Source organism: Exophiala viscosa, assembly GCF_022695815.1.
Source record: "Exophiala viscosa unplaced genomic scaffold EDD37scaffold_1, whole genome shotgun sequence".
Lineage (NCBI taxonomy): Eukaryota > Fungi > Ascomycota > Eurotiomycetes > Chaetothyriales > Herpotrichiellaceae > Exophiala > Exophiala viscosa.
In genome coordinates, this window is record NW_026944353.1 from 2,896,687 (window position 1) to 2,920,423 (window position 23,737).

At 51.9% G+C, this 23,737-nt stretch overlaps 8 protein-coding genes across 8 annotated transcripts; 4 read left to right on the top strand and 4 right to left on the bottom strand.

Moving 5' to 3' along the window:
* Positions 1 to 210: 210 nt before the first annotated feature.
* On the top strand, positions 211 to 1,194 carry EDD37DRAFT_655453 (chaperonin 10-like protein; the record flags this gene model as incomplete). The annotated part of the gene is made up of 1 exon (XM_062818763.1): positions 211 to 1,194. The coding sequence occupies one exon, from the start codon at positions 211 to 213 to the stop codon at positions 1,192 to 1,194; it is 984 nt and encodes a 327-aa protein (XP_062675382.1).
* Positions 1,195 to 2,122: 928 nt separating this feature from the next.
* Positions 2,123 to 3,391, top strand: EDD37DRAFT_661432 (uncharacterized protein). The gene is made up of 4 exons (XM_062819138.1): positions 2,123 to 2,299; positions 2,351 to 2,515; positions 2,574 to 2,822; positions 2,867 to 3,391. Exons 1-4 carry the CDS (start codon positions 2,200 to 2,202, stop codon positions 3,340 to 3,342), a joined length of 990 nt encoding a protein of 329 aa, XP_062675383.1. The 5' UTR covers positions 2,123 to 2,199; the 3' UTR covers positions 3,343 to 3,391.
* A 1,186-nt stretch (positions 3,392 to 4,577) lies between these two features.
* EDD37DRAFT_604382 (uncharacterized protein) lies at positions 4,578 to 5,509 on the top strand (the record flags this gene model as incomplete). Its single annotated transcript, XM_062814737.1, has 2 exons — positions 4,578 to 4,705; positions 4,765 to 5,509. The coding sequence occupies 2 exons, from the start codon at positions 4,578 to 4,580 to the stop codon at positions 5,507 to 5,509; spliced, it is 873 nt and encodes a 290-aa protein (XP_062675384.1).
* Positions 5,510 to 5,818: 309 nt separating this feature from the next.
* EDD37DRAFT_54082 (uncharacterized protein) lies at positions 5,819 to 8,815 on the bottom strand. Its single transcript, XM_062813651.1, has 4 exons — positions 8,485 to 8,815; positions 7,904 to 8,431; positions 6,262 to 7,851; positions 5,819 to 6,204 (listed from the first exon to the last, which is right to left on the bottom strand). The coding sequence occupies exons 1-4, from the start codon at positions 8,489 to 8,491 to the stop codon at positions 6,128 to 6,130; spliced, it is 2,202 nt and encodes a 733-aa protein (XP_062675385.1). The 5' UTR covers positions 8,492 to 8,815; the 3' UTR covers positions 5,819 to 6,127.
* Positions 8,816 to 9,262: 447 nt separating this feature from the next.
* On the bottom strand, positions 9,263 to 10,757 carry EDD37DRAFT_54117 (DNA repair protein rhp51). The gene is made up of 4 exons (XM_062813652.1): positions 10,518 to 10,757; positions 10,392 to 10,471; positions 10,273 to 10,340; positions 9,263 to 10,220 (listed from the first exon to the last, which is right to left on the bottom strand). Exons 1-4 carry the CDS (start codon positions 10,608 to 10,610, stop codon positions 9,412 to 9,414), a joined length of 1,050 nt encoding a protein of 349 aa, XP_062675386.1. The 5' UTR covers positions 10,611 to 10,757; the 3' UTR covers positions 9,263 to 9,411.
* Positions 10,758 to 11,209: 452 nt separating this feature from the next.
* EDD37DRAFT_557897 (transferase family-domain-containing protein) lies at positions 11,210 to 12,754 on the bottom strand (the record flags this gene model as incomplete). The annotated part of the gene is made up of 1 exon (XM_062813730.1): positions 11,210 to 12,754. One exon carries the CDS (start codon positions 12,752 to 12,754, stop codon positions 11,210 to 11,212), a length of 1,545 nt encoding a protein of 514 aa, XP_062675387.1.
* Positions 12,755 to 17,381: 4,627 nt separating this feature from the next.
* EDD37DRAFT_54249 (PXA domain-containing protein) lies at positions 17,382 to 21,642 on the top strand. The gene has a single exon (XM_062813654.1). It carries the CDS (start codon positions 17,646 to 17,648, stop codon positions 21,324 to 21,326), a length of 3,681 nt encoding a protein of 1,226 aa, XP_062675388.1. The 5' UTR covers positions 17,382 to 17,645; the 3' UTR covers positions 21,327 to 21,642.
* Positions 21,518 to 23,498, bottom strand: EDD37DRAFT_558632 (cyclohexanone monooxygenase; the record flags this gene model as incomplete). Its single annotated transcript, XM_062813759.1, has 3 exons — positions 21,518 to 23,168; positions 23,223 to 23,248; positions 23,304 to 23,498. The coding sequence occupies 3 exons, from the start codon at positions 23,496 to 23,498 to the stop codon at positions 21,518 to 21,520; spliced, it is 1,872 nt and encodes a 623-aa protein (XP_062675389.1).
* Positions 23,499 to 23,737: the final 239 nt, after the last annotated feature.

Here is a 23,737-nt window from a genome sequence, read left to right on the forward strand (position 1 = left end):
AAGAAGCTCACCATGGCCAGCCGGCCAGAAAGCCAGGCTTACCGTTGGGGCATTTATGTGAGCAAACGCTCCATGGCTAGAAGTTCAATCTCTCACCCAAGAGGAACCACCTTGACAACTCGAAAGCATTCAAGCATACGCCTTCTTCCACTGTCTCACAGAGCTCTCGTGCGTATTCACGTGCACATTCACGTGCACCCCATCTCTACCATGTCGACTACGATGGAAGCCATCATAATTCCGCGATTCGGAGGACCTGAAGTCCTAGAGCACCGACAGGTGTTGAAGCCAGCACCCATCGATGGCGAAGTCCTTCTCAAAGTAAAAGCTTTTGGCCTCAACCATGCGGAGATGCATATGCGCAAAGGTGAATGGGATGAGTGGAATGCGATCACCGGTCTCGAGTGTGTCGGGTTGGTCGAAGCATGTCCTGGCGGCGAATTCTCCGTCGGAAGCAAAGTAATGGGCATCATGGGTGGCATGGGCAGAAATCGACCAGGCTCATATGGCGAGTACGTGAATGTGCCCGCAAGCAACGTCGTCCAGATCGAGACCAACCTACCATGGGAAGAGCTTGCTGCTATACCTGAGGTCTACTCGACCGCCCACTCTTGTGTCTTCACGGTGCTGGATGTGAAGGAAGGCGAGTCATTGCTCATCCGTGGCGCCACTTCCACGATCGGTCAAGCAGCAGTCAAGTTGGCCGTCGACGCTGGCGCTAAAGTCACCACCACGACCAGGCGGAGTGAACGATTTGACCTGATGAAAACAATGGGAGCTGTGGATGTCAAGGTGGAACAAGATGATTTGGCCAAAGAATTTCTTGCTGAAACCAAGTTCGACAAAGTCCTCAATTTGGTCGGCAACCGTGTTCTCCTGGAGTCAATCAGCCTTACCCGTGCTGGAGGTCGTATGTTGCAGGCTGGGTGGCTTGGAGGGCTGGCACCTGTCAAGGATTTCAATCCAATGGTGCAAATGGAGTCCGGTGTGCACTTCAGCTTATTCCACAGCAAGGTCTTGGGAACCTCCACCTTCCCATTGTCGGCAATACCATTACAAGACATTGTGCGAAAGATCGAGAATGGTGCTTGGGACGCGAAGCCTACATATGTGTTCGATTGGAAGGACATTCGCAAGGCGCATGAGATTTTGGATTCTCATAATGCTGGAGGCAAAATTGTGATCAAGCGTTAGGTATAAGTCGAGGACTAATCAATCAGACCTTCACGAATGACATAAGTTGCGTCGAAGAGCCAATTTCAGCATGCAGGACGATCAGGCTGCCGGGCAACTCGACCAATTCCATAGCCCAGAAGCCTACAGTCTCAGACCAACTGACCCGACAGCTGTAGCCCAATTGTCAACCCGAATATAGCATCTTGGCATTGTTGCAGGTGGCTCTGGAATTGACAAGGGGCTTTGAGAATGTCTGGCCGCCATCTATCCAAGGGGGCTGTCTAATGGCATCGGGTTTAAGTCCACGGGCCACTCAGCCTTACGGAGCAGTCCAAATACTGGCCCCTTGCATAGTCATGCAGACTACGGGAGTAGGCAAGGATACTCCGCATGCAAGCCGCAGCCTCAGGCTTGCTGGTAAGGAACGGCGGAAGCAGGGAGTATTGCGAACCTGGAGCGAAATTTCGGTACACCCATCATGGTCAATCCACTCACCGTCCAATATGGACGGCCTGGCGCAGACAACAGGCGTGCCCGAAATCTCAAGTCGATATGCAGGCTCACATACGTTGCTCAAAGACCAATATGTCCAGGAGGTCCATGCGCACTTTACCAACGCCCGCCGCCTCCAGCCTTGTCTCGGGGCGAAGACCTTTTGGGTCGAGCCACCCACAATAATCTCCGTGATTTGATAGGTAAGTCTCGACCTTGGCCTTCAGCGAGGAGGGCTGAGCACCAGTTTTGGAGCGCACTCAGGGGTCACATCTTCGTGTTCAAGCCACAGCCGGCTGCTTGTGCTCAATGCTATTTCGGTGTCCCTCCATCGCCACGAGACTGGTCGGTATGCGACCCGTACCCCAGTCCACGAGCAGATATATATTGTCCTTAATAAACGTTTGCGTTGACCTACAGGATTTCGTTGCCCGTCTGCTCTCAATACATATCTGAATTCAAGCAGCGGCGGACAGTCTCACTCTTTCCCCACGAAACATTCCCTTCTGACGCAAAGTTCGCCCATTGAGGATGCTGTACCCATTCATCCTTGCCATGGGTCTCCTAACGGCTTCGGTGGTTGCGGATACGGCGACGTGCTATGACATGAACCGCACTGCGTGGACCCAGAGTATGTTCGAAAAGGCCATAACGTAATGGATCAGCGCGCTGAACGTCTTAGACCGGATCAAGCCATGCAATCCAAATGCTGGAGCTAGCGTCCACAGCGCCTGCTGTGCGCTCGATGGTAATGATCCTAACTATAATGACCTTTGCATGGACTCGGGCCTGTGTTTATCGACAGATGGCTGGTGGGCTACCTACCTGTTCGCGGACGGGTGTACGGGTCTGTAGCCTTGTTTACGAGCTCCCAGATTCCTTGATACTGACAGCCCTAATCGCAGATCCAACTTTCCAAGATAAATCTTGCCCGAACGTTACGCAATATTGCTCTAGCGTTTCCGCTTCCACGTACAATATCCAGCAATGCTCTGGCAAGCTTGGAACTTTCTGTTGTCGCGCAGGAGATGACACAAAGGACTGCTGTGATGGTGACAATACATTTGTTGCCAACACAACGATTGGTCATCTCTACTTACCAGGTACCATTGACCAGATCAACACGACATATGGCAAAACTGATTATGCCGCTTGTAAGTTAGCTTCAACGGTCTCATGTTTGTTTGCTGACTTGCAGGGGTCAATAAAACGCCACCGAGAGATAAGAGTTCCGTTATTGGAGGAGTGCTTGGAGGTCTACTTGGAACCGCACTCATTGCTTCTCTGCTCGCCTTGTGGTACTCTCTTCGAAGCCGAAAGTCGTTGAAGGACGGTTACAGCATTCTCCAACAAGAAAGAGATGCTGCACTGCAGCAGAGCGATCAAAAGGCTGCACTTCAACAACAATTTGAGCAACAGTACTCACAGTACCAGCAACAAACACAAGCACCAACCTATACGTTGAATCCAAGTTCTGGGCAATATCAGATGTATTATACTCCTTCTGCAGCACTTCCGCTGGAAATGCCGCCTCCACTACAAGCATATCCGACAGAGATGCTGGCAACTTCGAGGCCCGTGGAAATGGATACCATGAGAAATCCAAGCGAACTTTCGGATGAGACCGTCTCTCAAGTCACACGGATAGAGGAGGTTCCAAAGAATACTGAGTGATCTTGTTGGGCGATTTGTCTGGGATTTGCTTTGTGACACTGCGTGACCCTCAGTATATCGTCGGGCAAGAGTCGGCTGTGTTTGTCATAACCGTAGCGAGTGTTAAGTCCCGTACTGCCGAATACTTAAGCAGGATGCGGTTCCAGAACGTGAAAGCATGACAAGGTAGTCGCATTGAAGTATCGCAAAATATTCGGAGTGAAATTGTCATCAAGTATTAAGTATCGATCCAGGAGTAATCAGACCTCTACTGCGCACCAGTTTTAGGGGTAAGGCTTGGAGGGCTAAGTATGCAATGCAGAATGCAAGGCTGAATCTTAGTCATGAATATGCTCGATCCCACCTTCCCGTATATTGACTAGTGCCATGTCTCGGATCTGTAACAGAACGACAACATCGCACGTCTCAAACACAACCACCTCCTTCCAGTCTCATCATGTTCCAACCTGAGGGGTCAGCGGCTCCCAGATCTTCTATCTCCATCTTTTCGCCCCATGTTGTCAAGCTTTATCTGCCGCATTGACTGTCTTGGCCTGGCCATGCATCTCCAGTGCGCATTTGCGCACCAATCGGTTTTCTGCCAAATGCGATAGCCTGCTACAAAAGCTTTTCAGGTCCGAAATAGCCTGACTTGAAGATGTGAAGACACCCCTGTCAAAGGATCTTCTTATTCACACCGACCACGCAATCTGCCACTTTCACGGCACGCAAGTTGCAAGTTGCACGCCACATGAGACCATGACACCCTGATCAACCGCCCGATCTGGGGTTGCCACTCCAAAGGAGCTTCACCCACTCTGACACTCGGATATAGTATGCATCAGATCCGATCAGGAGACCTCTTCCCTGAGTACCAGTTGGATTCATATCGTATGTGGGTATTTTGTGGTTCGCCTATCTCGTCTCGTGCCTACATTTTCCTTCTACCACTTCCCCCCAGCCCATGCGGCTCTGTGTCTCTTCCTCGTGAGTCACCTAGGTCATATATACGTGGGTGGTCTGACTTTGTTCTTTCATTGTCTTTCGGTTTCGCTTCTCTCTTTTCCGTCTCTTGCGCCGCTGGCGCTGGTGCTGGGCGCTGGACGCTGCCATCACCTGCAACATTACTACATTCGCTTGACGCAGTGCATCGCTCGCAGCACCTGATGCCTTCCACATTGACACCTGGTGGCAATCTCGCCTCTCACGATCTTGTTCCAGCAGCTTCTCAAAGGTCTGCTCCTTCAAATGCCGGAATGCATACTCGAGCGGCTCAAGTGATTCTGCTTGTCTTTTCCCTCATTCTAGCCATCTTCATCCTCATCGCTGCGTCCAAATATGCCGCATGGGCTCATGTTATGACCACAGCAACCGGCGATTCATTGTAAGTTATGAACCGCGATCATTGCATATTGGACCACCATCTAATCACGGCATCCACAGCGCACTAGTCTTGTACATCGGCACCATCCCGCTATTCTCTCTTCTCTACACGACCGCGCACCTGGCAGCCCTTCAATTCAACATCCTCCCTATCCCACAAGGTACTGGTACGGGCACCCGCAAAACGACCCACTCATCACCATACGACACCGACTACACGGCCACAAGCACATTCGTTATCCTCCTCTTCTCAATCCTCCACTTCCTGATGTGGCTTCTCCAATCCATCCTCTGCACATCATGCGAACTGGCGCCCATCCTCGCCGGCACCGAGGGCCGCGTGCCACGCTGGTGTCCTCAATCGCGGTTCAAGGATAGCGGTCAACCCAGTCTGGCGAACACGCTGGCCACCCTCGCCACAGTGAAGGACTTTACTCAGTGGATCATGGTCCTGATGACGATGTTTCTCATCGAGTGCGCGCGCCGCGAGTACACTTGCGCCGAGCACGTGCGCAGCGAAGCCTTCCGGCGTGAAGGCACGGATGTCGAAGCCATCGACTTGACCGTCGCCAAGATCAGCGGGCCCAGACTGCTCACGCCCGAAGAAATCGCCACCCAGCAGCGGCTCAAGGATGAGGAAGAGGCGGAGAAGCAGAAAGAAGAACAGGACCGTCGGGCGCGGATGAACGCTCCGCGGCAGCCTATGGGGCCGGGCGTCCCGGGCAATACGGACAACTACTACGGCAATGGGATGACGTTGAAAAGAAGCAATACTTTGAATTACATGTATGAGTCAAGGATATGAGAGCAAGTTTGGAGGAACCCGCACGGCGCGGGCATGTTCACGAAATTACGAACGGATAGAGCAGGAAAGAACCAGATCCGGTCCAGATATCAAGACAGAAGATAAGCGACCAGAGATCACAAGATGTACAGTATTTCTAGGGGACGTTCAGTGCCGACCCGCCATACGGGGCTCCAGCATAACGAGAGGTTCATGGGTATAGGACCATAAGTCTCTTCTGCACCTCATCCATCGTTCTTACGTTGCCGTGCTTTCCGCGCTCAAATGTAGGCCGTTCAAGACACTGTTCCCCTCACGTCTGTGAAGGACCAGTCCAACCCGTGTACTGTTATTGCCTCGTTGAAGGTTGAGATAGTGTGACAGGGAAGAAGAATACTTTTATATTAATAGCATCCGTCTCAATGACGGCACAACGTAGCCCTCAGCAAGAGCATGACACGTCCGGGTATCTCCCTGTACACCTACTATGCAAGGTCTGCCAGAAATGCAGAGCAAAGAAAGGACCCCACAAAGAGAAACACCCTGGGTCATGGTACTGTACATATACTCCCTACGCTGATCGGCTGGCAATGAGAGCAGAAGGCGCATGTGAAACAGGGCATTGACAAAAGGCGAGGACTAAGCCGTCGTCCTATCAAGCTGAGGATGAGGCAGCATCGACGCCTGCTCTTTCGACGCAATAACCAGTTTAGGAACTGTTACAGAAGAGTTAGCAATATTTCTTGAAAGTGAAAAGTGACCCCTGAACTTACTACTCATTCCGTATCCCTCAGTCTTTCCTTCACGATCCTGACTATTAATCTCCACTCTAATCGAAACATTCAAACCACCCTTGAATGGTCCTTCACTGCTAATCCCACTTGCAGCGGGATGTTGCGTGCCCGCGCCCTCTTCGCCCGCGTGTAGCGGACTATGGCCATCGATGTTATTACCAGTATGAGGGCGAGACTTTCCTGTTCGGCCTGTAGAAGCTATAACGGTGCCATCGAGAACACCGTTCGCGGCTGGCCCGTGACCGTACGAATCATCGTCAGGGACTTCTGTGATACAGGCGTAATTTCGACTTGGCATGGTCACAAGGTTCCAGTCTGCGCCCTTCATCACGCCGCCAGGTTGCTTGTCGAATAGCTTCATCAAAGTCTCGTCTGTGTTTCCGTCGGTCAAGTGGTGGATCTTGTTGCGCCTTGCCAGCAGATTTGCCACGGCCTTGGGAGGTGGCTTGTTCGTGATTGCCGAGGACACAATGTTGACCATGTACCTTGGATCTTCAATCGGGTTTATATTGTCAGCTGGCGTGGAATAAAACCGACCTATAGCTCCCAGATGTACATCGCCGCTGAGAATAGTGATTCGAATAGAATGCTCGACCGAAAGTTTCTGAAGACGCACAATGAGTTCGCGCCGTTCGTGCTTGTGAGTTCGCGCCGTGTAATGATCGTCCAGATCATCCAACAAATCAACGGCGCCGTCGAACTTATTGAACAATCCACCTGCAAAGCCAAATCGCTTGTTCAGCAGGCGTATGGGAGCTACTATTGGGGATGTGAGCATGTTCTCCAGCCACGCCATCCGTGGATAAGCAATCGGAATGCCCAAAAGGAGTATGAGATGCTTGATCTCGCCGTGGGCGGCTTTCAGCTCAGTCTCCAGCCGGTTGAAGATCTGGTCGTAAGTTTCAGGATAGTTGACCTGCCTCCTTGTCCGTTCGGTACGGGCATCGATGCCACAGAAAGCGATTCGTCTTCCTAGGCGCATATATAGACTCCTCGATCTCTCCTCAACATAAGGTCCCGGCCGCGACCCAACTATCCAGCTTGGATCGTCCGCGGTTCGATTGTAGACATAAGTATCCTTGATCTGTAGCTCATCGGCTTTCGCACTGCCATTCATCCCAGCTTCCATGGTCGCAGGCGCATCTGTTGTGAATGTAGACAGAGGTGGCGCCGTGTGATGCTGAAATAAGCAGTAGTACTTGAAACTGACACCCCCAATTCCTCGAAACACCGGACACTTCATGAAGTCGTCCGTATATGAGCCGAAACCATCGATTATGTCGTGATCATCCCAAATGTTGATCTGTGGAATCTGAGCGTTCGCCGATGCGAACGGCTCGGTGCTGTACCATTTTGCGTAATTTCCAAAGTAATATTTGTCGCATTCGGCCCTCAGCTTCTCACCAAATGGATAATGGCGCCTCTTCACAGGATTGCCGATGGACGTCCACTCCTTCAACGGACCATCAACCCGCACAGAATCGTTGTATATCTGATCCCCTCCACCAATCATGACGTGGAAAGGGCGTTTTTGGTGAACCCTGAGGACACCATTCCATAGAACAGGACCTATTAGAGCTCGTCAGACAGCGCTGGGACTGGCACGAACAAGTCCGCCTACCTGACCAAAAGTCTTCGTCCGTGCCAACTGAGAACCCATTGCAAGAATGAAACATTATGCGCATCGACTCGCTCACAGAAGGGACAACAAACTGCCTTGAAGAATGCTCGCTCACTTTCGTGAGGAAGTGTATGTTTTGAATCGCGTACTGCCATTTTGCTTCAGCCTCTGCCAACGGCAACCGAAGTGTAAACCGCCAGAACGTCTTGTAGGGATCGGAGTAGAGCTTGAGCCCTTCGATAGTCTGTCTTCCCGGAGTTTTGATATTGGTATGAGAAGGATTCCATGCGCCTAAGGATTTCAACTCAAGTATAGGTGTTTGTTGCGCAGGCTTGGTGACAATGAGGACGGAGCCATGCCAGAACACGTTTGCGCCCTCCTCGCTCATGCGCTGGTAGTTGAGTAACGGGCCGCACAGAATCTCAAATTCAGAGGAGGATGTCATAATGTGCGGGCCTGCGCCGTGACCATTCTGATCCGCTTGCACATGCTGATGGTCGCCTTGGAAGACGTTGCCATTTACTTGCCCTGCGCTTGTTGTCAGCACCGGATCCTCACGGTGTAACCTCAAATGTGTATACCCTGCATCTTGCTAAGTTTGTCCGGCTTTCAAACAACGCTGGTATGGATTCTAGTGTTTGCGAGTACGCTAAGGAATAGAATCAAAACGAATGCAGGGCCGCCTCCGAAGACTGCTCGGACGCTGCGAGGAATGTAAGCAGGTAAACACCTTCGGCGCCTCAACACGGAACGCCGAGTGATGCGCAAGGGAAATGAGGTACAACAGGAAGTGGTTTGCAAAGACAGAAACACGCAGGAAACAAGAAGTCACAAACAACCCCAGCATTAGGTGATCACAAGCCAGTGGCCGAGAGTGGCTCCCCTTGGGCGACGAGGGTTTACGAATACCACTGCTGTGGGAAGCCTGAGGCTGGCACGCCGAGAAGTCTTGCCCAGATTGAATGATGGCGCCAAGGCACTTCCGCCCATGAATCGTAAGCGTGGACCACCTGCGCCCTGGAATTGGGCAATCAATGGAAGACCGAGCACCGAGAAAGCCACGTCTCGGCGCTGTCGCACATGGTCTACAAGGGTGATGCAGGTGACCCGAATCAAGGCTTTGCAAGATGAAGTAAAAAGAATCGCATTCATTCAACGTGCCTTCCGCATGGTGTTCACCATTTCATCGCGGTGTCCAGCCAACGCCTGATTTGGGACAATCTCGCCGCAAATTGTCAATTCTCATTCGCTGAATAGGCCCAAAGGACCCCTAAATGATGTGCATCCGCTCAAGTGACCCTTGGGCTGCCGAACTCTGGGCGATCTGAACATGGATATTTTCCATTACACAACAGCAACGTGCTCCTTAGACGCCAAACGCTGTGCATCCCATAACCACTGCTGTTCGAGTCACCATCTCTGATATACATGCTTCAAAAATCGTTCTTTGTCGTCATTGATACACATGCCTCCAACTCAATTCTTGTCGTCTTCGGGCTGAGAACAACTCATTCCTTGTCATCCTTGGGTTGAGGATCACCAATACCATGCTCATAGATCGCAAACAGAGTATCACTCTCCGGCAAGCAAGGACTGTCATAAATCTTGCAAATTCGCGTCTCACCCCGACCCTTCTTCAAGCTCAACCGTGTCGTACTTGCATGAGCAATAATGTTGCCACCAATAGGCTTCTTGGGGTCCGGGTTGTACATGGCACTGGGACCGCCATCAACCTGCGCGACGACTTGATTGGTAATGACCACAGCAATTCCAAACTCGTCCGCCAATCTCTGGAGCATCCGCAGAAATTTGGCCATATGTGACTGCCTCGACGACAATTCTCCTCTGCCATTATAGTCTGTTCGGTACAGCGACGTGGCGGAGTCGACAATCAGCAACGAAAATCGAGTCTCGCACATCATCTGTGACGCTTGCTGGAGTAATTGCAGTTGATGTTCCGAGTTGTATGCTCGAGCATATGCCACATTGTCGAGGACTTCTTCTCCTTCGAGACCGTACCGATTCGCTACTGACAACAGACGGACCGGTCGGAAGGTACCTTCGGTGTCAATGTACAGACATTTTCCTTCTCCTCCGCCCATGTCAAAGGGCAACTGGCATGTAACTGCCAGGGTGTGACAAATCTGACTCTTTCCCGTTCTGAATTCCCCAAAGATCTCTGTGATAGAACCAGTCTCGACGCCGCCGCCTAGTAATCGATCGAGGTTCTTCGAGCCCGTCGTAATGGAGATGAGCTCACTTCTTCGAGCGTGCATTTCTGTTGCAGTGGTAAAGCCCATTGGGACAAGTTTCATCGCTGAAGGACGTTAGCAAGGGAAGCCTGTGCCTGCGCGGGAAGTCCGATTTACCCTCATTCAACAACTTGCTTGCTTTTGCTTCTGAGATACCCTTGATCTGTTCCAGAGCGCGACGTGGTCTGCATCATCGCTATCAGAGTTATGTGCAGTGCCTGTGCCTGCGAACTCACGTATATGCTATCGATTCAACAGTGTGAAAGCCGCCTTCCACCACCAATTTGATATCTCGATCGGTCAAGCCAGCAAGGCCCTGAATCTATCAGCGAAAATCCGGTCGTCAACATCAGGGTACTCACCACTAATTGTGACACTGGAATTGGGGCACCTGGTCCACCAGGCATATCCTCGTAATCATCCTGAGGAGCATCGACATTCTCCGTTTGTGTCATTCTGGCTGAGTCAAGATATCGCAGACTAGGGAGTATAAAATGATGCGGATCTTGAAGCTGCCACGGTCTGTTCTGATTGCAAGTACAGAAGAACCTGAAGACGGTGTTTACGAAGTATCTGAGGTGGCGAGCAAGACACGTGCAAGACAGACGGACGCGCCCGCCAAAGAGTCATTTGGCCAAATAGAGCTTAGATCAGACACGGCTTCACGTGATCATCTTTGCGCGTCGAGGTCCGAAGACATCAACACTACGGCCATGGTTTCTGAATCGTTCATCCTTTGGATACACTATGAAATTTTATAGCTCGCATACCCTGCCAATGGGTATCATCCCTGTCCTGCTCAGCCCTTTTGTGAAACTCAGTCATGTCATAATAGTACATTTCCTGCCACTTTCCGTCAATGGCATCAATCCCTCAGCCTTACCAGCGCCAATGCTGTTGTGTCATGATTCATGATGCAGCCCTAAGAATTCCAGTTGGTCGTCAATATCAGTAAAAGTTTCCGCGTTGCAACCGTCGAAGTCCTTGTCAGTCATTGACAGCACTGAATATATCGTATCCTCTCACGCAGGCGCCATGGCGGGGTCTACCAAGTTTAGTCGATCACCCTCGAAACATGGCTCATGAAATCCTTGTCGTCCAGAAGTCGTGCCATATCACCCTCAGTCATCTGAATCACCACCTCGAGATATGGTTTCTGATCGTCGCGAGGAAGCACGATGCAAGATCCTGGATCTTTGGACCACGGCTTCCGGATCCAGTCTGGCCGTCCAAGTCCCATCTCGAAGGTGGCATCGTAGCATCTCAGCTTCTCCCAGCTCGTGACATACATGTCGGCTCCAGTGGACCGGTCCATGTTACTAGCTTGGAGGTCCCGGACGTCGACCTTAGGATCAACATATCGAGCAAGGGCAATGGCCTGTCGAATGTAGGGTTCATCCACATTGTTGATCGCTTCGCGAATTACCATGGCCGACAGCGCAAGTGCAGCATTGCTGAATAGCGCCAGATCCGACAGCCGCATCTTGGCCGACGCGAAGTCAACAGCCGCACCAAAATACGACTCCGACAGTGGCTTCTTGAGCTTGTTCCGGATGTTGACTGGGATAAGCAGTTTTGACTCAGTGACCAGTGATGGCCCTGATGCAAGTGAAGGAATGCGAGCTTTTGTCATGCTATGCCAGAGAAGTGCCAACAGTGCATCATTCTGGGTGATGAACTTGCCGTCGGTATGACCTTCGAGCGCTGACTTCAGTCCCGCCAGCTTCTCTAAAGAGAGGGACATGATGCAGCCCCGACCCTTAGCCTTGCTGCCTTCATTGAGTTCACCTGCTGGCTTGATCACCTTGCATTTGAGGTGTCGATCGTTGATCTGGTTTGGTGAGTTATACGACAGCTCCTGTCTGACGATGCTCTGGTGATGGGCAAAAGCGTCCAGTCTCCTTGACAGACTAGGCATCCCATGGCCCTTTCCGTCCAAGTGGCGTTCGAACGTGAAGTCGTCGTTGAGCAGACTGCCTGTAGTGAGCAAGGCGAACCCAGTACCGTCAGAAATGCAATGATGCAGGTAAATGGAGACGATAAGCCCCCCTTCCACCACATTTGCCTGAACTCGAAACACTGGGGCGCGCTCGTCGTCGGCTGACTCAGTCAAGGCCGAGACCAGATCTGGCTTAAGCACACTGGGAGGCATGCCCATCTCGTTGAGTTGGTCATAAGTGTACGGGACTTCTTGTTGGCTGAGATGGCGAATTTTGACCATTGGATACTCAAGAAAGTCCTGGTCTGAAAACTTGATCTTGACGGCCCCGACCTGCTTGTTGGGCTCTTTTACCGCAACCACAAATCCACTCAAGTACGGCTTGGCATCGACCGTCTTTCTCACGAAGTTGTTCAGCTTGATTTGAATTTCCAAGAGCATATCCCTGCTGGGCAGTCGGTACGCAAGGCAGATCCGAATGTACGATCGGGGCATGCAGTGTTCGATGCTTGAAAGGTTGATACTGTGCTGCCATTTGACATGTTCATCTGTTCCGGGTGCACTCTTCTCGCGGTGAAGACGCAAGAGGCCGGTATCTGCAAGGTCTACATGATCTTCGCTGCTTCTTGGCGCCGCGTGCCCTCCTCCATCTCGGTGCATGCCCAGATCTGAAGAGGTCCGCGAGGCAGGGTCACTACCCGGGCTGGTTGAGAGGGGAGATGCGCTGGACATGGAGTCGTCGCCGTGAAAGGTGGAGTTGTCAAGGTCGTTATCAGCAAGGACGTGAGCCGATCTTGAGGGATGGCTTTTACCCGATTGAGAGCAAGACTGGCGTGTAAGATTGGTGTCAAGAGATCGATGTCGCTTCATGGGCTCTTGCCAGAGTGGTATTTGTGCATAACGATGAAGCAGGAGCATGGTTAGAAGGTGCGACTAAATAGCCTTTTAAGGACGACACTGCCTGGACGGTGAATGAAGTTGAAGTGAATAGAGTGAAGTCCCTAACACCAGTCTTGCCCAGTCAATGTCACCGAGGCAGTGTTTGCTTTCTCTTGCTACACTCTCGTTGGTCTGCACCCTCTATTGAAGTGGTGCGGTGGCTGATATCTCGTGAGTCTGGTGATACTCACTTATCTGCAGAACCTGAATTCGGAACAAGGTCCACTTTGCCGTGAAGGAATTGTTTCATGAACGGACGGTGAATGATGAAGCCCAAACAGGCAAAACGGTCAGGTTGATGACAGACCTATGAAAGCGTGGCAGCTCGGTGCTTCCTACAGACACAATGCCTTCGGACACGGCACGAAAGTGCTTAATTGACAGCCATACTGCAATTGACTAGTTCAGCCAGGAGAAGAACCTGAGAAATCGGGCTAAATAGACGAAGTCGGCGTAGAGATCAGGGAGATCGATTGAGAATATCGGACTATTGTTCAAGATTGAGAAACTGCCACCGGTTGCCTTGCCTGTTGGATGTGCGAGTATGGGTCGATCTCTGTGGGGTGTAAGTTATCAATAGTGCATGCGTCCGACGTGAGTACTGGGCGGGAAGACCCATGTAGGTCACAGTAGGTGACTCTATTCGTGCAACTAGTGCGGCCCCTTCCAGCCAGGTGCGTGAGGCAGCAAAGTTCGTGACGATTGGGAGGTGGAAAGTCCCAGTGGCAAGACGATTATTGTAGAAGGGAGGACCAGGGTATGAATCTCGATATCTCAGGGCGGTCTGCGTGCTGGGAAGCTGCAGCATGCAAGATTAGGAGTGACGAACGATGATGAGGAACCCACTACATCGTACTGGCCAACAAGCCTCTGTCGTAGCACCCTGAAGGTCTGTCCTCCCAAAGCAGTCAGCCGCGTGCTGAACAGGCCTATTGGTACAACGAATATAGTTCGCGCTTACCAGAACAGAGCCTGCAATTACCTACAGTGCCCTGCAGTATCGAACAGATTGATCCCGCAAATACGACGAATAGGCAGGTGAAGAAGATTCCAATCCATCCGAAGCTTCAAGATGGCAGGGGTAAGAAGGACGTAGGCTGCGTCATGATCTTGTGTCAGCTGAGAGCGCGCGGGCGCGGAAGGTCCGGTTGGGAAAAGGTGGCCAGGAATGCTGCAGCACCTAGTACTGTGGCATTGTGCCTAGGAGTGGACAGAATGTGAGCACGCTTCGAGGGCTGGTGTTTTAGGAAGCAGAGCGACCAATGACCGTGGTTGAAGGAGGCAACCGAAGCTTCTGCTTGACATCGTGCACTAAGATAGCACTCCAAGCATGCATGAGGAGGTCAGAGTGTGTGTGGATTGGTGTTGAAAAAAGAAACGAGACAGTTATCAAACAGGGATAGCCGAAGCCGGGGTTCGAGAAACTGAAGTGCTTTTGTAAGTTTTGACTTTGGGAACAAACCTCTGGAGTCTGGAGAACAGTCCGCTGGACGTGCCGAACCTTAACGACCTAGTGTGTTCTCTGTGAAACTGAAATAGTTCTTCGGCACCTGCATTGACATGCTCGTGGCAACAATCCTGTCGTGGCGATCATGCCAAAGGACCCTCAACTTTAAAGACGGCACTCACTGGTGTCAGTAGGTAACTTGTCTTAAAGAGCGGCTGAATTTGAAGACGGACGAAATTAGCCGCAACATTGGCCTGCCTTGGCCATTGGGTCTTTTCTCGTAAAACTTTGACAATGAGACAGGGGTTGAGACATCTGGTTGTTGAGCTGCCCGCGTGCAAGGCAGCAGAATTTCGGATGGTGCAGTAGGAGAATGACCTCGTCAGAGATGCCGACAGTTGAATACTGTCTGTAACTTAGGTAAAGGGCCCGACAAGTCATGTAGTCAGCATCGAGGAAGTCCATCCCGCCTCGGTGCACTTGACAGTTTTGATGGAACCCGTATCAGCCAGGGCCCCTGCTATGCATCCCACCTGTGGAGGTTGCTGGTCGGATTGGGCAGGATGGGTTGACGGGCAACGCTGCATCCCCGGAAGGGAGGCCGGATTCCGCGCCTTCCAGGTTGGGTTTCCTAGCTGTCAGTGTCGATTCTGTTCCAGCATCCGAGGCTATCTAACATTCAAGGGTTCCATTCCCCGTCCAGCTCATGTGTCTGTCCGCCGTAGACTTGGTAGCTTTTCGACTGCAATCAACTTTGTAGAACTTTGCAAGGCCCGTAGAGAGATCAGAGATCAGCTCTTTCAACGGGCGGTGAAATGAACAACAAGAAAGATGACTTGTCTCGTACTCCACCAATTGAGACATTGCTGGTTGCTCGACAGATGGGTTGATCAGTGCCCAAGTCCAATCCGCCAGCACTAACAAGCAATTGGACAAGTGCTGCCTTGTATATGTGGATCAGCATCAAAGTAATGCATATTCACGGAGTCAGGCCTTGAAATACAATTTGTCGTTTCATTTCGACACGCGAATCCAATCGCTTTGCTGTCGAAGCAGGCTGCGGATCACTTTGACTTTGATAGAGGCGGGGTCGTGGCAGCCATGTTCTCTTGTGCTGCCGTCGATCACCTCAACCTGGTTGTCGCCCATCATGCATGTGCCCTGTTTACTTTTACTTCCGGTGTGCCTGCATAGACCAGGGTTCGCCCTGGCGAGGCATTGGTGGCACAAATGGTAGCTGGACTATCAATGTTGATGCCTGATGACCCTACGTAGTGGTATCTCATCCTTGGTCATTGGCTGTCGCTCTTGTTCACCGCCAGAAAGATGTTGCACTTTGGCACATCAACTGTTCTTGAAGCTCACACTTGTGTGCTTTGCGCCCGACAGGAACCATCTGGGCTTCACATGAGCGCACCACCACGCAATGGTGCAGCATTGGCAAGGCAAAAGCGCGGCTTGAGAGTCCACAAGGCAACTGAAGGTTTGGAGCATTCACATCGCGGTGCCTTGGGATCGCTCCCCAAAACCACGGTGCTCAAATAGTTCCAGGTCTTGATGTCGAACCTGCCAGACGCCCAGCAAAGACTTCGGTCTGAATGAGGTCGGGTGTACAGTTAACCTTGCAGATAGGCATATACCTTCCGCGCTTCCGCCCGGACACCCGTCTGAGGTCAGATCATAGGGCTATGCCGAATCTCCAAGTACGAGAATTCAACGGTTTGGTCGTCTCCGAACCGCTAATATGAGCACCGGAATAATACGTCAAGTGGTAAACCCAAAGCGCGTCTCGAATAGAAGCGTGAAGCACGTACCTGCTCACGCACTTATGTGCTGTCGATGATGCTCTTGCGAGTGCGGACTTTATTTTTGTATGCGGCCAGCCTAGTCGAACGTCATGCTGAGATGGCAGTTTCGGCTCGCAGCACCGTGGTGCGTTATCTTGCTCGGTCGAACCAATCGAGACGTGAGCATAAATTGATATTTCAGACCTTTGCTTTCTTCAGCTGCAGCAATCCCACCAAACTACTGGGCACTGTACATCGTAACCTTTGTACGAGGCATCGAGACGGGCTGCCCTGGAGACATGGATTGCTTGACGTAAACAAGTGATTGATCAAGGCGAGCAGTCTTTTCTGTCCAGCAACATATTTCCGGGCTGCTTGGAGTCGTTGTAAGGTTCCAATGCCATAGCAAACCATGCAGAATGTCGGGGCCGCAGTTTCAAGGGCTAAAAGCACCTTCCTAAAATACGGTGGTCAGTTATCTCTCAAGCTCGCTATGCAATCATCGCGTGTCCATGGCTTCCATGACGCCACTAATTCATGCTGAGGCGACCAGGTTGTTGTCCTTGGGGGCCGCTTGTATCGCCTACGTGGAGGCTTTGTTGGCCTGAAGTTGGACTCTCATACAAGGCGAGGCCTTTGCCCGTCAGCTGCCGGAATTCTCCTTGCTCTTTGCAGGCGTGTCATGGACAGGCAGCACAGAGTTCCGGCAGCCAAATGTCACGTCGTTAATTCAAATGCATCTCTCAAATAGCAAGAGGGTGCGACGAGACTCTCGCTGAACGTAGGCTTGTGGGGGCTGCCTTACGGTAGGGCAAGGGCTGGCAATGTCGGTATTACGGGTGCTGACGACGGATGTATCCGATCTCTTCCCTCATAGTTTGGCCAGTCGGGAAGTGGAATCGAAGCAGAAGAAGGATGAAGATACGTCCTTGTGTTGATGGTTTCCGAAGCATGTCCTCAAGGCGTGTTACACAAGGCCTAGCTTGAGAAGGTAGGCGCAGCCTGCCTGCGCCCTTCCGACATAAAGCCCACCTAGGGAAAGGGAAGGTAAGGCGATAACTGCCCCTTGCGAACTCCAACCCACCCACCCACCCACTCGACTCTCGGAGACTGCCATCAATCATCCAAAGCCATCCATCAAATCATCGTCACCAGTCTCCCATGCCCGTGATATTGCTTCCAGCGTCAACTATTCGCTCCCACTCAACTCTGGCCGAACAAGCAACCTCCTAGTCGATGCGGACACTCCTTCTCTCGCCGACTCCTATCGTCCCCTTTCTCTACCACAGGTGCATGCGATCGCATAAATGTCTAGTCTAAGGACTCACGGCCTGGCTTCCGGCTGAGCCAGGCTGACAACACCAAATATGTATCAAGAATGTACCTTGATCGAAAACATGTTCTTTCTGCCGCCTTTGCAGCATTCGTTGCGTGGGGGCTCGCTGTACGGTGCCTGCCCGTACTACGATATCTCGGATATGCCTTCATACTCGGTTGTATACTCACCCTGCTCACTATCACTGCGGCCACGGTGATCGTGTGTAGACCCAGGGCCCCCTATGGTGGTCCGTCCCCGCTGCCTGCAGAGGCTCCCACATTCCTGCGTCCTGACAAATGGCGCGCGGAGTTGTCGCTCTACGCAGCGTCCTGCGAATACAAACCCTTACAACTCTATGACAAGTCTTTTGTGGTTTCTCAGGCGCTGGATGCCCTGATCGGGCTTGCGCTAAGAGACTTCGCGTCATCATGGTACGGGAAGATCACAAAGAGTTCGGTATTTGTCAACGAAGTGGACAAGAATATCCGCGTAGCTCTTGCTGAGGTCCGGGACCGCATTCTAAATGAAGACATGGTCAATGTCATTATATCCAGGGTCGTGCCAATAGTGACCGCACACATGCGCGAGTTCGACCAGGCAGAGCGCATCGTCCGGGGGCGCAGTCTAAGCCGCAGTGTGACTGAGTCTGAAGAACTTGAGATGGCCATTGCAGCGAAATACCGAGATGGGAAACTGCACCCTGCAGCCTCGCTTGCCTTCTCCGACACCAAAACTATCCAGCAGGATCACCTCCGAAAGCTCTTGGTGCGGATTCTACCCGATGTCCTTTCTCCCACCATGATGGCCAGCCGGGCTACGCTGGTGCTAGTCAAGGAGATAGTTGCGTGTGCCGTCTTGTGTCCAATCTTACAACTACTGTCCGATCCTGACACATGGAATCAGCTTGTGGAGGCATATGGGCGGACCACTCTACAAGACCGGAAAACCGTCCGTCGAATGAGAGCTGCTCTTGATCAACACACTTCCCCTATGCCTCGAGGCCGGACCGATCAGGAATTACCACGTTTAGGTCCGGATGACAGCGAGAGGGCTTTTGAGCGATTTGTTAGAGCTATTCGCAAGACGAAAAACTTGTCCGATGCTCGCCGGTTCAGAAATTCTATTGCGAGCCAGATTCAGCGCGAAAGCATGGTCGAGGGCCAGGATCCTGTCTACCTCCGAAGGCTCGAAATGGCGAAGCGCGTATTGGATCAGAAGATTGCCAAACTCGGTCAGACCGTAGCTGGAGGGAAAGCAGGAATGCAGCATCAAAGTCCACCTTCGGCCTCGAACGAAAAACCTCACGAATGGAGAATGGTCGAGATCTTGCATACTGCCTCAGGCCTCTCCTATTTTATGGAGTTTATGGATCGCCAGCATCGCATGCCTCTGGTACAGTTTTGGGTGGTAGTAGATGGGTTTCGCAATCCTCTGGAAGACGATTTCGGAGAGGAATTGAACCCAACGGGTCAACAGACTTGGACCGACGCCGATCGTATGGACATTGCACAGATCAGCGAAACGTACATTTCGAAGCCAGAGCTGAATGTTCCGCAAGAGACTAAGGATGTTATCAGGGCATTTCTGGTCACTGGCCGTAAAGCAACACCGCAACAATATCGAGCCGCAAGGACTGCCATCCTTGCAGCACAATCTGCAGTATTGGAAGAGCTTGAGACTCGTCATCTGCCCACTTTTCGGAAATCTGACCTGTACTACAAATTTCTTGCTTCGAGCGAGGCGTCTGCGACGCGTCCGCGCCTCCAGAGTACTGGCAACAGTTCCGAAACGAACGACACACCGCTGTCACCCGGGGCGAAGGGCCCGAAACAACCTCCTATTGCTAGAACCACTTCCGTTCAGCCTGCTTACCGAGCCAGAGACTTGAGAAGAGCAGCCGTCTCTTCGACTGATGTCCGAAGTCTAGGATCTTCCAAACTCTTCGATGATACAGAAGCTGCGAAGCGTACCTCACCGTCAGCACCGCTCTTTGACGATGGATACGATACCGACCCTTTAGCGCATTCTATCCAAAGCCTTGGCCAGGAGTCGTTGAATGGTGATTCTCTTGAACAGCGTCGAGTCATCGAGAACATGGAAGCAGCCATGAATAACATCATGACAGATAGCCCAATGGAGGATGGCACAATATATGATGATGATGCTCTCTTCACGTCACCCGTGTCCGGTTCGAAGTCGTTCAAGAATGCGGAGTCACCGAGAGGGTCACTTGACTTTCAAAGCAACGATAACGCCAACAAGCCAAAGCCCAGTCTAGCAACTCTGGGTTTGGTCAACACATCTTCACGAATCGGCGTCTTTGCTGACAACGATCTTTTCCCAGATGAGAAGAAGTTTCTGGAAGACGAGTACGTGGACAATGACGATGGGAAACAGAATGATTCGGCGGAGGAAGACGAAATTCATCAAGCAGCACCTGGGGACCTAGGTCTTGCCGAGGCAATCACCGCCCTCACCAACGACATCGAACGTCTTGTGACTCAAGAATCAGTGGTTGATACCTTGACCAGAAAAGCAGAATTAACCAACAATGTCGCCGAGCTGCGAATACTCGGCAAGTCCAAGGCGAGCTTACAACGAGAGATACGCCGGAAAGAGCTTCAACGCCAACAATATATTGTACAAGAGAGCGACAACAGCTTATACGGTCGGTCCAACATTTCTATCAAGTCAGTCGTTGTTGGTAAAGAGGAGGACGGACGAGAGTTTGCCTTGTATGTCGTTGAGGTTCACAGGCAGGCTGGAGACCAGATGGCCGCGGCAGTCTGGGCTGTACCACGCCGCTATTCCGAGTTCCATGATCTCCACCAAAGACTACGTCGAAGATACCCTTCCACGAGGAGTCTCGAGTTCCCAAGACGGAGGGTAGTGATGAAACTACAGAAGCAATTCCTTCAAAATCGACGTATTGCCCTAGAGCACTACTTGCAGCAGTTGCTTCAGATGCCGGATGTGTGTCGGAGCCGGGAATTGAGATCGTTCTTATCGCAACAGAGCATCATGTCTCAGCAAGAAACAAACAGCGTTTCAAACGCACAGGATATTGTCAGCCGGATTTACAACTCGGTGACTGATGGCATGGACGAGTTTCTAGGCAATGTCTCGGTGCTGGATCAATTGTCTGTAGCAGGTCAGAACCTGATCACCGCGGCCACCAATCAGCTCGGCATGAGCCAAGGAGATATTGTTCCCCTTGACCCGGGTCCGGTCGCCGAGGCGGAAGCAGAGCTGTCGGCTTTCGAAGACAAAGAACTGGAACCGTTCGTCAAGCCAATTTGTGATATCTTCCTCGAGACGTTCGAGCTCAACCGCGGCAACAACTGGCTACGTGGTCGAGCTGTGATTGTCGTGCTTCATCAATTACTCGGAGGTACGATTGAGCGCAAGATTCGTGAGATTGTTAAGAGTTTCACCGAGGAAGACTCACTGCTCAAATACATTGACATGGTCAAGGAGATGATGTGGCCTGGTGGCGGGCCCATGAGAGTAGCCACACCAAGGACTGGGGCTGAGAAAAAGAAGTCCAGGTCTGAAGCGTCGATGATGCTCGCTACTCTCGTGCCCGATCTGGCGGGCAATGTGGTTGGAAGAGCGAATGCGACTGCTGCCGCCAGGAGGATTTCGGCGACGATGAATAACGCAAGGCTGAATCAGCATTTGGTGTTTACTATCTTGGATGAGATCGTTGGGGTTCTGTTTGACCCTGTAAAGAAGGGCTGATTTTGATGCCTAGTCCTTCATATACGTTCCTAATGTCATCACTGTGCTATCAGTATTTCTCCTCAAACAACGAATCATTGCGCCGTCAGCTAACTAGACGAGGAGCATTCACTGCATCCTCCCTCAATCTTCACCAATTCCGCATTATACCAGATATTACATATGTACTCTCCCTGAAGTTGCTGCACGATCTACACTCTTATTCTAGCCACCAAGCCTCTAACACCCTCCACACCTCGCGCAAGGAAATGTCTAGCGACCTCCCTTGTACTGCGCAGACCATTCCTCGCCGTGAACACGACACCCCAAACCGCCACAAGCACCCCGAATAACTTCAAGATCCGGCCGAGCTGCAACTTGACAAGCCCTTTCCTCGTATACTTGGCGTTCCAGTGGTCCCACCTTGGGAACATACACCGCAGCGTAAAATCGATCTGAGTGCGTGGATACACCGTGGCGTTCCAGCCATTGTCCTCGACGTACCACGACTTACATCCGCCGGACTGGAAGACGCTGTTCTTCAATTCACTTTGTAAGTCCGAAGTCCACTTACGTTCTGCGGACTCTTTGACCTCATACGTGTCGACATCGCGGTTGATAATCGGCTCAATGAACCTGAGCGCGTAATTGACCATGTTTTCACTCGCGAGGATAACGCTGCTGTGCCCCGTCGCGGTGTTGGGCCCAAAGATTATGAAGAAATTCGGGAATCCGTCCATGGCAGTCCCCAAATACGCTTGGGCGCCACCCCGTTCTTCCCACGTCTTGTACAAGGACCGGCCATTGCGGCCTGTCACGTCGAGCGGGTGCAGCCACTGATTCGTTTCATAGCCGTTGGCCATGATGATGACGTCCGCGGGGATCTCACGCTTCTCGGTCGGCACCTTGGAGTCGCTCTTGGACATGGGCGGGTAGTGTCGTCCGGGCCCTAGCGTTACAGAACGAGGCTGGACGGAAGTCAGTGGCAAAGTAGTAATGTCGACATTGGGCTCTCGCAGACTTCTGAACCAGCCTTCATCGACGACGCGGCGTTTGCAGAAGACCTCGTAGTCGGGCGTCAGGATCTCGTGGTATTCCTCCGGCACCATCTCGCGCATGTAGGCCAGGAGTTCTCCGGCCTTTTTCTGTCGCCGCTGACGGGCCGCTTCGCTCGGTGTGAAGAGGCTGACGAACTCGGCTTCAAGACCAGCGAAGAGGAATTTCCGCAGAGTGTTTTGAAAGCCAGGAATATGTTCGCATAGCCAGGGGACTCTTGCATTCCAGGCCTCGCGGGCTTTGGGAGGCATTGCCTGAACTGCCCATGGAGGGGAACGCATGAGCTGTGTGACGTGTTTTGCACCATACTCGGGCTTGATCAGCTGGGGCACGACTTGACCACCACTGCACCCGGTGCCGATGACAACGACTTCTTTGCCCTGCAAGTTCAGGTTGGGGTCCCATCTCGCTGTGTGGACGATCTCGCCTTCGAAGCTTTCGATGCCTGGGACTTTCAGGGAGGGCTTGGGCTCCACGAGACCTCCTACAGCGCTGCAGACGATTTTGGCGTGGATGGTTTCTGTGTATGAAACGGCGGATTCTGGTCCCTTCTCTTTCTCTAGGTCTTTTCGTTCTTGCGTCGACAAGTCGCCCACGCCAGGCGCCAGATGCTCGAGGATGATTTCCCACTCCTCCACATCGTCTAGCCACCGGAGGCTCTTGACCGAGGTGTCTAATTGGATCTTGTCTAGGATCTGATATTTCTCGCATGTATCGTAGAGGTAGCGAACGATCTCCTTTCCGCCGGGAAAGAAGCTCGTCCAGTGCGGATTCTGGTTGAAGGAGTAAGAGTACAAAATTGCCGGCCTGAATGTTGTCAGTCTTGGAGCGCAATAAGGAGGTAGTATGCAGGATACTTACACGTCGCAGGCGATACCGGGATATTGCTATAATGTCCACGTCGTCAGTGATATGAGATCGCTTATCTAAATGGAGCCTTACATTCGTGAACCAGGTGCCTCCAAGACCCGACTTTCGCTCAAAGATGCGGAATTGATCGAACCCTAGCTCCGAACGTAGTCTGCAGCCCATGGCGATTCCTGATTCTCCAGCACCAATGATTGCAATGGGATAGTAGGTGTATGCCGACTTCTCCCAGTCGCCGACACGGCGGATGCGGTCTACTTTGGAAGTCATGGCGAATGGAGTTGAAGGCTAAGACAACAGATAGGAAACGAACAATCACAGAGTGGTGAACGCGAAAAAGGATGAAGGAAAAGAAGAAAGGGGAGGCCCGACAGTTGTATCTTTTAGGCTTCCCCAGCTTGAAGTATTATGTAGAGATAGATGCATGTACGCCATGTGGAACAGGGCCTTGTTCAAGCGACGAGTACGCGCTTGATACCCGATATCTTCTAGGAAGACGGGTCGCGGAA

Excerpts from the sequence above, each read along its gene's own strand:
- EDD37DRAFT_661432 (XM_062819138.1), top strand. The coding sequence starts at position 2,200 with ATGCTGTACCCATTCATCCTTGCCATGGGTCTCCTAACGGCTTCGGTG. Across the intron at positions 2,300-2,350 it reads CCGCACTGCGTGGACCCAGA|ACCGGATCAAGCCATGCAAT; the intron begins GTATGTTCGAAA and ends TGAACGTCTTAG. Across the intron at positions 2,823-2,866 it reads CAAAACTGATTATGCCGCTT|GGGTCAATAAAACGCCACCG; the intron begins GTAAGTTAGCTT and ends GCTGACTTGCAG.
- EDD37DRAFT_54082 (XM_062813651.1), bottom strand. Across the intron at positions 7,852-7,903 it reads GGACGAAGACTTTTGGTCAG|GTCCTGTTCTATGGAATGGT; the intron begins GTAGGCGGACTT and ends GAGCTCTAATAG. Across the intron at positions 6,205-6,261 it reads TGAGGGATACGGAATGAGTA|TTCCTAAACTGGTTATTGCG; the intron begins GTAAGTTCAGGG and ends CTTCTGTAACAG.
- EDD37DRAFT_54117 (XM_062813652.1), bottom strand. The coding sequence starts at position 10,610 with ATGACACAAACGGAGAATGTCGATGCTCCTCAGGATGATTACGAGGAT. Across the intron at positions 10,341-10,391 it reads GTTGAATCGATAGCATATAC|ACCACGTCGCGCTCTGGAAC; the intron begins GTGAGTTCGCAG and ends GCGATGATGCAG. Across the intron at positions 10,221-10,272 it reads AAGCAAGTTGTTGAATGAGG|CGATGAAACTTGTCCCAATG; the intron begins GTAAATCGGACT and ends AACGTCCTTCAG.
- EDD37DRAFT_54249 (XM_062813654.1), top strand. The coding sequence starts at position 17,646 with ATGTACCTTGATCGAAAACATGTTCTTTCTGCCGCCTTTGCAGCATTC.